General features: G+C 40.4%; 1 protein-coding gene across 1 annotated transcript; it reads left to right on the forward strand.

Moving 5' to 3' along the window:
- The first annotated feature begins 360 nt into the window (after positions 1-360).
- Positions 361-12,131, forward strand: COPS4 (COP9 signalosome subunit 4). The gene is made up of 10 exons (XM_037896771.2): positions 361-767; positions 2,452-2,531; positions 4,087-4,238; positions 5,558-5,661; positions 6,091-6,244; positions 7,919-8,069; positions 8,798-8,968; positions 10,415-10,530; positions 11,000-11,084; positions 11,626-12,131. Exons 1-10 carry the CDS (start codon positions 694-696, stop codon positions 11,757-11,759), a joined length of 1,221 nt encoding a protein of 406 aa, XP_037752699.1. The 5' UTR covers positions 361-693; the 3' UTR covers positions 11,760-12,131.
- Positions 12,132-12,503: the final 372 nt, after the last annotated feature.

Below are 12,503 nucleotides of genomic sequence, written 5' to 3' on the forward strand. Positions count from 1 at the left end.
TTCCGTGTTTTTTTACCCACAAAAGTTTATGCCCAAATAAATCTGTTAGTCTTTAAGGTGCCACCAGACTCCTTGCTGTTTTTGTGGATACAGACTAACACGGCTACCCCGATACTTGAGAGCTATAACATGTTCCACTAATCAGGCCCTGGCCCTGAGTCCTTCCTTTTCTGACAGAGCGACCCCATGGGAAGGAGACAACTCACCCCTTCCCCCCTCTGGTCCATATGAGTGCATTAGACAGGAGACCCTGCTTTTCCAGGCCCAGCAGCTGAACCAGGGCGTGCAACTCTTGGACTGGCCCCCTCCCGCCAAGTGGGGTGGGGCCGGGAGGAAGAAATAGCTCAGAGCCAGTAGTCGTGGACCCGGAGAGGGAGAAGGGGGCTGAGGGTCCTCTCCCAAGTAGAGGCTCTGCTGCCTCCTCTCGCGTAGTCCCCCGCACCGGGTCAGTGTGAGAACCCACTCCAGCCTCCTCGGCAGGCCGCGCGCTTGGCATCCCGCGTCCCGCAGAGGCTGCACCTGGCTGGCAGCAGGCGGCGCTCTGCAGAGGGGAAGGGGGTCATGTGACCCTTCTCGCAGGGACAGGGGCCACTCTAGTCGTTGCTCCTCTATGATACAAAGGGACGAGGCGGGTTCCCTCTCGCCGGTAGCTGGAGGACCGCGTCCCCTCCTTGTCTGTCGGTGCGGGGGAAGATGGCGGCCGCGGTGAGGCAGGAGCTGGGCCAGCTAATGAATTCCAGCGGCTCCCACAAGGACCTGGCGGGGAAGTGAGTGACGGCCGAGCGGCCCGGGGCTGCGGCCAAATCGCCGGGGGGCGGCGGGAGGGAAGAAGGGCTGGGGCTGAGCGGGGCAGGAGAGGGGCAGGAGGAGAGGGGATCGAGAGAGGGACTGTGGGGAAGGGACATCCGGACTGGGGCGGGCGGCTGTGGGGAGAGGGGATGGGGAGAGGGAGACGGAGGGAGGGACGGAGCGAGAGGGGATCGGGGGGGCTGTGGGGAGAGGGGATCGGGGGGGAGAGGGACGGGGGAGAGGGGATCAGGGGGGCTGTGGGGAGAGAGGATGGGGGGAGGGGGGATCAGAGGGGCTGTGGGGAGAGAGGATGGGGGGAGGGGCGTGGAGTAGAGGAGGCTGCACTGACATCTGAGGTGGGAGGGGAAGGAGGTATAACAGGTGCTTAAGGACAAGGAAGAGTGTATTGCTTCCCCCTTTAGCGGGGATCCCTGTACCTTACAGACTGGAGAAGCCCCTCATCTACCTTGTGCATTTTTGGCCACACTTTGTGCACAGTCAGTTTCACCCCTGCTCTGTCAGTCACTTTCCATGTTGTTCATCTGGGTCTAAAGTTACAGTAACGTGAATATTAAACCATGATAATCTGTAAGGAGGATTAAGGGGCAGGTAAGAACCTGGAAATACTTTTATCTCCCTTTGTAAAATGGACAAGAAAGGTGCTGCCAAGACTTCCTGGGTCAGTGCAGACAAGATCTCAGCTCTCTGTTAAAGATCTTTTAAATGTTAGAACTTTGGGCTCATTCAAATTTCAAGCACTGTATGTGAGACTATTTTGGTGTTTGAGGCAACTAAATTCCTGATATGTCATTGATTTTTGAATCTGACTTGGAAAACACTTGATTTGACTGTGCAGAAACTTTATTTAGTAAAAATATGTGATTTTAAACTACTGTTACGTGAGTGACAGTGCAAAGTGAAAACTCTGATAGTGAGACTAGACAAAAATATTCTAGTGCTAAAACACAGTACAGCTTATCTTTTGGTTGCTGACATGTCAAATCATTAACCCCATAAGTTTAAATCAATCTCTCTCATAATTTAGTTCCCACAATATCTGTTCTTCCCAACTGTATCTAAACTGTATGGGTTTGTGTTGATTTACATTGTCAAATTAGCTAATTTCAGAAAATTGTGTTTAAAAAAAAAAAGTTTTCTGATAGTCTTAGACTTTAAATTCAAAAGGAATAATATGATTATCTAGTCTGACCTGAATAACATAGGCCATCGAATTTCACTACATAATTCCTGTGTGACGCTCATAGGTTTCTGTTGAACTAGAGCATATGTATCAAAAAGGCATCCAATCTTGATTTAAGAATTTCCTTATGATAATACTAAGGCAATAGGCTTGTTTATCAGATTTAAGGAGAGGTGCTCTAACCTGTACACAACTACATATATTATAGTATGTAAATATAAATCTTGGAGGATTTAGCCTGGGGTTTTCAAAAGAACCGGGCGCTGAACTCCCACTAAATTTCACTGGGCTTTGGGCACCTATCCTTTAGGCTCTCTTGAAAACCCCAATCTAAAGAAATATAGCAACTTTAATAGAGAGTATAAAAAACAATCTAAACTACAAAGTAAGGACCAAAATAGACTGAACAAATGAAAGGATATTAATTGTGGTGATCTTTTTGGTTTTAAATCTATGGACAGATATCGTCAGATACTGGAAAAAGCAATTCAGCTGTCAGGGGTGGAACAACTAGAAGCCTTGAAAGCTTTTGTAGAAGCAAGTAAGTAGGTGTGGAATAGTACTTGTTTTGTTTATTCATTGTTGACTGAAGACCTGTTGGATTACACATTTAGATAAATATAACTTAGGCTATGTGAATGTTTGATGCTCTGTGCATATTCAGTCTTGCATCCGAGTCTGCTTGGAGCACAAATCATCAATACATTAAAACATGATTAGAAAACAGACTTTAAAATGATTGTAACCTTGTTTTGTAAACTAGATTTCTCCCCCGCCCCCTAGCAAACTTGTCAGTGGTACAGCTCTTGAATACACTCATGGACACTACATAAAAACCTAAAATAGCTGATCTTTGCTGAGGACTAAAGTGATGATTAGTTCCCCCCCGAAAAATTAAGCTTTTGAGTTAATGTAAAAAGTATCAGAAAAAAAATGCTCAAGACCTTTATTTTGTCATATTTGGATATCTTAGAACTGTCAAATAATTTTACTAAAATTTTCCGTTATCAATTGTCCAGACTGAGAACAGGCATGATAAAATTTGGCATGCAGTCTTAATTTGTCCAAGATGTTATAAACTAAGGCTACGTTTTAGTCACAGGTATTTTTAGTAAAAGTCACAGTGAATTTTTGTTTACTGCCCATGTCCTGTCTGTGACTTTTACTAAAAATACCTGTGACTAAAACTTGGCGGGGGGGATGCCTGGGGGCCCCGCAGGTGCTGGGGGCGGTGCAGGAGGCGGCATGCAGCCCAGGACTCCCACTGTTGCTGGGGGGGGGGAGGGGGGGGCATGTTGGCAGGGCCGGTAGGCTCCCTACCTGGCTCCGCACCTCCCCGCCCCCCAGCAGCAGCGTTTTGGATGTGGGAGAGGGTTGGGGCACGGGACAGGGTGAGGTGGGCGGCGCTTACCTGGGGGGCTCCCCGGAAGCGGCGACATCCCCCCTCGCTCAGCTGCTGGGCGGAGGCAGACCTGCGAAGCCAGCACTCTGGGCGGAGGCAGCGCACAGAGCTGCCTCGCCATGCCTCCGCCTAGGAGCTGAGCGAGGGGTATGTCATCACTTCCGGGGAGCCCCCCCCAAGGTAAGTACTGCCCAGAGCCCACCTCACCCCATCTGGTGCGCCCTCCCACACCCAAACTGCTGTTTGGGGAGGCGGTGGCCCAAGCCTGCCCCAGCAGCGGCCAGTGGGACTGGCACAGGGGCTACCTGAACTGCCCCTGAGCCAGGCGCACCAGCCACTACATAAGTCATGGAGGTCACAGAATCCATGACCAACTCGCAGCCTTAGTTATAACGTACTCACCTGAAAATAGCAGTTTAGAATGAAAGTTCTTTCTAAACCATAGGAAGACATCATATGTTACTTAGCCTTTGTCATACCTGAGAACTGTTCTGAGCTATGCAGCAAACAGATAGTGTAGGTTTCTTAGAGAGTAGAATCTAGTTTTCTTAAAATTAAGATTGTTGTTAATGACTTAAACAGGAATATTCAAAATTAGCATTAAAGCTGCTGATTAACTATAGATTGGTGATATCGAAAGCATTGACCTATATTCCTTCTCTTATTTCCTCCTCCTCTTGTGTCTTTGAACTAGTGGTAAATGAGAATGTCAGTCTAGTGATCTCACGTCAATTGCTGACAGATTTCTGTACGCATCTCCCAAATCTTCCCGATAGCACGGCCAAAGAAATCTATCACTTTACCTTGGAAAAGATACAGCCTAGAGTCATTTCATTCGAAGAACAGGTAAGAGAGAATTGAGTGGGTGAGATTCTCTGTCCTGCAATATGCAGGAGGTCAGATTAAATTATCATAATGATCCCTTCTGGTCTTAAAGTCAATAAGATTAATGACTATCATATTTACCTTAAAAAGCTCAAAACAGAGTTTTGAATCCTAAATATTATATTTTAATGTTTTTCAGTAAAAAATGGACACTCATACTCATGGTCCAATTTTACATTCTTGTGTACCCAAAACTCCTGTTGAATTCGATGAAGATTTTGGGTGTGCAAAGAATTCCATATTTGTCCCTTAATCAGGATGTTAAGTAGTTCCTGCACTACTAAAAATGACTTCCCAGAGCAAGACAATAATCTGGCTATTAGAGAAACCACTGAGATGCAACCTGGAACTCATTGTGCTGCATTTTAGAACAGTAACATAGTGGGCAGGGTATGCGAGGGAAGAGAATTTTTTTTTTAAGTTTGTTTTATTAAAAAATGTTCTCTAAATAAGTTAAGAACTCAAAATTTGTTTATTGGGGAAAATGTTTCCTTGAAATACCAGCTCATCAGGCAGCTAAAGTGTTTAGTTCAATGTGTGTCGTCAAGCCTGCTCATTTCTTTCTTTCTAGATACCCTGCAGTATTAGCTGGTAGTATTTGTGTATGGGGAAAAGAAGTTTTTATTTAAATATTATAAAATCTAATATTTGAATTGGAAAACCAGACAATCACTTGCTTTGCTTTACATTTCCATCTGCTTCCATTTTATTATTTTAATCAGCTTTCATCTCAATGCTTATCAAAACAGGCTTACCCATGTAACAATGGTTGTACATGGATTAAGCCTATCACACTAAGCAAATGGATCAATTAATTGTCACAATTCCTCTGTGAGGCTTTGATCCCACATTGTAAATCTCAAGATTGGGAACGAAGTTATACGAGTGCATTCCTACCTCATGGGGGTGATGTGAAGGTTCATTTTTTAGGCCCAGACCTTCAGAAATGGCTAGTAATTTTGGGCACCTCAATTTTGGAGAGAGTAACTTAGCACCTGTAAAAGGGTATGATTATTCAGAGGGTGGATTCTGAGCCCTTTCCAAAAATCAGTCCCTTTTCAGTGCCTCAATTTGGGAATGCCAAAATTGAAGCACTCAAAACCATTAGTCATTTTTTAAAACTTTGGTCTATGTTTGATAAAGATTTTTAGGTGGAAGGAGTATGCTGTATCATGTGTCTGGTAGCTGGAAAAATACTGTTGATAAATGAGAAGAAGCAGATGGTATGATTGCTAATGGAATATGGATCAGTTTTATAGTATGCTTTTGTTTTTTTCCAGGTTGCTTCTATAAGGCAGCATCTTGCATCAATTTATGAGAAAGAAGAAGACTGGAGAAATGCAGCACAAGTGTTGGTGGGGATTCCTTTGGAAACAGGACAAAAGTAAATATTGTGGTTAGACACAATTTTGTCCTGCTGAGTATCCTTCTGTGGTTTTTTTAAATGCTTCCCTAGAGTAAAGTGTGTCTGGTTTTTCTCTGCTTATTTCCCTGAATCTTCAGTAGTGTGGCATGGTGACAATTGTGTAGGTAAATTCAAAATCATCTCCACAGTATCAAAATACTGCTTGGCTCTCAAAGCGCTGTCATATATGGAATACCTAGTCATTAACATCCTTCAAGCAAATGTGATTAATAAAGCTTCACTTCAAAAAACACTCTACCCCTTTTCCCTGTTCATCCCTTTCTGCCTCCATGTACACATAAGGAGTTGCTATAGGCTTTGCCCAGATTAATGTCCTCTTGTGATTGCAAGATTGAAATGCTCACACAACTGGACTTCTACATTATGTATTTTTCTGCTCCTTCACAGACAATATAATGTGGATTATAAATTGGAGACTTACCTGAAAATTGCCAGACTGTACCTGGAAGACGATGACCCAGTTCAGGCGGAGGCTTATATTAACCGAGCTTCGCTGCTTCAGAATGAATCAACCAATGAACAGCTACAGATCCATTATAAGGTGGTGTAATTTATTTTAGTTTTTCCTTCTACGAGGGAAAGAACACCACATTGAATTATAGTAGGGGTTTTTTTTTTTTTTTTTGGTAGCTTTACATAAGCCTTTGATAAATAGATTTAGGATAGATTGATAAAAAATTTTTCAAAATGGACTTGTCTCATTGAAAGTCAATGGGAGCCTAAGCTCCTACTTGTCTAAGTCACTTCAGATTTCTAGATTACATAAGCAGTTTTGGAAATGTTATCCCTAGCTTACATCTGAAGAATCAAGATAACAGAAAGGACAAAGAATAACTCGCTTGAATAAGCATCAGGAAAAAATAAATTCACCATAATCACTGACACCAAACAACAAGGAATAAAATGAATTATTTTAAAAAAATCATATACTCCTAGAGCAATTTGTCCTCTAGCAAATGTTAGTCTCCTAAATATTACTCCACTGTGGGGTAAAAGCATTGGGGTCAGACTGACCGTATCAAATAGGTGCAGAAAAGCATAGAGTTCTAGAGCATTAAACAACCGGAGCATTACAAGTACAATTTTTTTTAATATGCTAGGCTTGAACTACACAGTCAGCTATGAAATTACAGAGTGAGTATAAGCATTATAAGAGAAATTGGAGGAGAGGGAAGACTGAAAAGCAAAGAAATGCTAAACTCTGAAGAAGAGACACCAAGGAAAAATTAGTTTCTGTACAGCTCTTTGAATTATATAGTGCATCCTGTAAGTGCAAAGTGTACAAAGGGAGACTTGGGTTATGAAACACTTTGTACTACATTTTATGTACTACTGTTTTATATTCCTTTTCATTCTTAATAGTTGGGCACTAGCACAATACTGCAATGTTTGAGATCCAAACACTGAAGGGAAATGTTTCTTTCTTTGTAAACTGATCCCAGCCCACAAAGAAGCTTTATATAAAAATATTTAATAGGTTTTGCAAAACCTATTGCTTGAGTTTATACTGTCTGACAGTTTAAATTAATGAACTGACAGTATTTACATATTAGCTGCTGGTACTCCCTATCTTTTGGATGAAATATAAAACCAGGGTCCTGACTACCTGTGACCCATTAAAGGTACATGATAACTTAACAGAGTTAGTGTTGTTACTCTGATGTCCTGGACAAATTACAAGCTGGATAATTACTTGGATCTGTCTAAATCTGTGCTGCATCTTTTATTGGATATGTATTAATCTTCACTTCCTGTCTGTACTGTTGTGTGATATTGCATTGCCCTGTAACAATTGAAATTTCGTTTTAGAATTAGCTGCATCTCTACTGTGAGGCAGGTATTAGTATATATAATTCCATATTTGTTTAAATTGGTAAAGCACTGTGGAATCCTATGATATGAACATCTATGTAAATAATTATGCTCAGTAATAACTCATGAATTTCACATTCAGATTAAGATTCTGCAGTTTCTGTAGAGATCTCAACAGTCTTTGGAGGACGGATTGCCACAATATCAAGTCTCTAACTGCAGAAGAATAGTTATTTAAACTCTTGCAGAACTTTCCCGAGATGATGGTGTTTTTCTCAGCAGACTTAAATGATGCTTATGGAGCCATGCTCTCACTTTGTAATACAGCAGCTAATGTGTATCTCCACTGTACAGTCACTTTCCTATTTAGCTTTTTTCTTACTGAAACATATTCTCTCTTTAGGTGTGCTACGCTCGTGTTCTTGATTACAGAAGGAAGTTCATTGAAGCTGCCCAAAGGTACAATGAGCTCTCTTACAAGAGCATAGTCCATGAAAGTGAGAGACTAGAGGCATTGAAGCATGCTTTGCATTGTACTATCCTAGCATCAGCAGGTAAAATGAATGTCACAGATTTCTGTGTATTTCTGGCCTTTTATATTCCATATAAAAAAAGGATTGTTAATCTTTAGTTGATCTCAGCATAACCTTTTGTATAGCTCTCATCATTGTAAGATGTAGTAGCGAGGAATCTAGAAGTATGAAAACAGGTAAGAAGTTGAGTGTTTGATAGCAGGCCAATAACTACGAGTTTTGAGTATCTTTCTCTCTACATGCCTAAGTTACAGTCATCTTACCTGGATGCACAAAAGAACAAATAAGTGGGAGAAGCTTAGGCTGTTTAAAAAAAAAAAACACTTTGGAAAAGGTTGCAGTAGGTATTATTATCTAAGGAAATTTTTTCAGTCACTGATCATAAAGTATACCTGGAGACAAACTAAGGGGGAAATGCAGGAAGGATTTTTCAGAAATGAGCCAATGGTTCCTTTTTCTAAGGCCTGTATTTAAAGTAGGCATGTATTCTCCATGAGGAGACCTACCCATCCTTTATTCGCAATGAAATACTAGATGTCTAGACACCATGAGGATGGGCACAGTAGAGGCCTTGACAGTTTTCTATTACACATATTTTCTATATGATACACTCCTACCCTTGGAAATGGTATAGGAGTGAACATGACAGCTTCAAAGCATTGTTCTCTCATGAGCACTGTTTTAGTAAAGTGATATTTACAGAATTTATTAAGGAGGTCATTTTGTGGGATTCTTGTTATTTCTCCTAGGACAGCAGCGCTCTCGCATGTTAGCCACTCTTTTCAAGGATGAAAGGTGTCAGCAGCTTGCAGCCTACGGGATCTTGGAGAAAATGTATCTAGACAGGATTATCCGAGGGAATCAGCTGCAAGAGTTTGCTGCCATGCTCATGCCACATCAGAAGGCAACTACAGCTGATGGTACAGACTTCTTTAAAGCACAGTAATACTTATCCAGTATAGATTTGCCTAGTATATGCATAGAAATGTGTATATACTCCAACTGGCTGCCTTTAGAACTCTACCCTCCTTAATGTATTTTAGTGCTCAGTCTTAGATTCAATTTCTATCTCTGTTTTAACCGGTTGATCTCTTAAGAGCTTTCTAGAATCCAGCTTCTCCATCCATCATTAGATTATACACCTCAGTAAATTTCTATTTTAATCTTTTTTTCTAAAGAATATAAAACTCATTTTTCTAATCTTCCTTCATTTTTTGAGATCTTCTCCTCTCAGCTTTTCCAGTTCTTCAATATATTTGTAAAATGATGCCCATCAGTTTTTTATAGTATGATCTATTTTCTACAGACTTATACAAATCTCTTGTTTTGTGAGTTTGATAGGTCTCAGTGTTTGTTTTCCTAGCTGCTGCCAGATAACATAGATCTAAAAACCATCAGCCACTTACCTCCCAAATCCATTCTCTGATCAGTGCTGTGCAGCTTTTGGTAACACAGTTCAGGCTAGAATTTACTAAATGATGTTACATGAACTAAATGACATCAGTGGAGCCTTAAATTCAAATTAGTGTGCTCTCTAGATTAGAGTGGTTAAGTGCAAAGTCCATGAAGAGTATGAAACACTTCATGTGCCAGGCAGGCCTTACCTTTATGGACACCTCTTGCTCTACAGCAAGGAAGAAATACTTTGAAAAAAATCAACTGAAAAAAAGTTAGAAAACGTTCCTCTTACCAGATAAGCTGTATGCATCTTTTGAACCCAAAACTCCTTTTTGGCTACATTCTATGCTTATGCTGTCTGGTCCAAAACTGAAAAACATCCTTGTTAATTAATATGTCCATTTAACTGTTGCAGTGTCTCTGCCTCTCTGGATCCTAGCTAATTCTGTCACCTATTTGTATTGTGGTAGAGTAAGATCAGGTGCTAGGTACTGCACAAACAGGAAGAGGCAGTCCCTACCCTAAAGAGTTAAAATGTGGAGACAAAAGGCAGAAGAAAGGAGAGCAGCAGTATCCCCGTTTCTCAGATGGGGAGAACTGAGGCACAGATTAACTCATTTTTAAGGTCATACATGAAACCTGAATCAGAGTCAGAAAATGAACACAGAGCTCCAGAGTCCTAGTCCAATACCTTAACTACAAGACTACCTCCACTTGAATGTCCTAGAACTGAGCAAGAGAGACTAAAGCCATTCTTCTAAGTTGCTTTCTTTGAACAGATATGTAAACTGTTAGGGTCTTACTGCTCATCTACTTTTGTATGGAGTAATAGTGCTGTAAGGAAACCAGATATGTTTCAATGCTCTGTACATATAAATTTTTACCAAAGTATTTTTCTTACTCACAGTGCAAGAAAAAGTCCCTTGAAAATTCTTAACAATGAAGTGTCATTTTATTCCGTCTCTAAGGGTCCAGTATCTTAGACAGAGCTGTTATTGAACACAACTTGTTATCTGCAAGCAAACTATACAACAATATTACCTTTGAAGAACTTGGAGCACTATTAGAGATCCCTGCAGCCAAGGTATCTTCTTTGTTTCCTGTGTGATAATTTTTGAATACAAGAAATGAATTCCATTGGCAAAGTGATATTAACAAGTATTTTTGGTTATAACTTTAAGGAGTTCAGCTTTTCAAGTTTCAGTGCTTAAGTACTCTGCACTGCCTCTAGTCTTTCAATCACAGGGCCAACATGTTCAGAATGCAAAACATTTAACCCATTTTGAGGGATGGGGAGAGAGGGAGAGTACTTAATTTCGCTCAGCAGCAACAAGAAGAAGAAGTGGATTAAGCAGTAGCATTGACTGGCGCCAAAGGGAGTCCATCTGGTTCTCTTTGGGCCAGAGGTTGGGCGGCAATAATGCGTAGTCTTAAACAATAAAGTAGAGGGGGATGATGTGTAAAGGTCAGGCATTATTTTGCAGCTTCATAAATATGTTGGAAACAAAATTAATATCATTCTCAGATCTCTCTCTCTCATTCCTATTTTGCAGGCAGAAAAGATAGCTTCTCAGATGATAACTGAGGGTCGCATGAATGGATTTATCGATCAGATTGATGGAATAGTTCATTTTGAAAGTAAGGGTTTCCTTCTTTTTCATGGTGCAATTCAAAATATGTTGGTTGAGCTGGTCTCTACAACACGAGGAAGTTATATTTTTTAAATGAGGATCTACTACAAGCAAGTGTGCTCAGACTTGCTATTGCCAGCAGATGGCAGTGTCTGTATTGTAAGTAGCAGTTCAGCTATGTCTGCTTGTTACTTACAAAGTCATATTTTCCTCTCTTTTTCTAATATTTAAGAGAATGTGTGATTGACTCTATACAAAAGCTATATCAGACTGCAAAATTTCATCTTGTTAGTCTTGTAAATACATGATGAGTAGGAAATTCTCCACTTTTACGTTGTGGTGCAATACCTAATTATGTAACGTACAGCCCCCAATCATTTAATCTTTTAAATTTAGAAATAACTATACTGTAGACCTGGTAAATAGACAATACTTTTTTTGTCACATCATTAAGTGAAATAACAATAAAAATGCTGTTAGTCAAAGTTCAGCAGAATTGCAAAGAATCAGTCTGTTTTTTCCAAATTATTTTATTTTATTTTTTTTAGCACGTGAAGCTCTGCCAACATGGGACAAACAGATTCAGTCACTATGTTTCCAAGTTAACAACCTTCTGGAGAAGATTAGTCAGACAGTACCGGAATGGACAGCACAAGCAATGGAAGCTCAGATGGCTCAGTAAACCTACACTTAGTCTTTTGACTATAATTAATCTCCTTCTGTGCTGTACAGATTAAATCTACTAGGACTATGAAATGACCACCTGAAAATTGTAGTAGTATACAGTCTTATATAATACTCCTGACATTTTGTCAGAATATGCAACATGGTATCACTGCATGAGAAATATGCTTTGCTGTTTTGAAAGTTGTGGTTTAAAAGTACAGAAAGAAGTAAAATCTTAAGATAGATTTGTACTGCACATACTGTTTACTAAATTGTGGACTCATCACTTTCCATTGCTGGTTGTGAAAATGTAAGTGCCATGTTCCATGTGAGTTATGGTTATTCCAATAAAGGGAGGAATGAGCCCATTAGATTCCATTAGAGCCCATTAGCCTATCCTATGATGCCTGTGTTTTAACAATCGCTTGTATTTCACTCACTAGCAGTTTGAGTATGAAAATGCAACATCATTCTAACCTTCCAAGTTTCCTGTATTGGATTTGCAATTTAGATATCTACTACATCCAGGAAAAGAAACGCCCTTCTCTTACAATTCAGAGAGCAGGAAAATAAGTTAACAATCAGAGTTTATTCTCTCTTATGTTCTGGCAGGATGACAACAGAACCAGTGAAATGATCATACCATGGACAAACTAGCATGAGCTAGTTATTGGGAACAGGAGAATACTCTTTCCAAGACAGCTTAGTACATACAATAAAACTTAACTTTCGCAACTGCTTCTCAACACATACATGCACA

This window comes from Chelonia mydas, chromosome 4, assembly GCF_015237465.2.
Source record: "Chelonia mydas isolate rCheMyd1 chromosome 4, rCheMyd1.pri.v2, whole genome shotgun sequence".
Taxonomy (NCBI): domain Eukaryota; kingdom Metazoa; phylum Chordata; order Testudines; family Cheloniidae; genus Chelonia; species Chelonia mydas.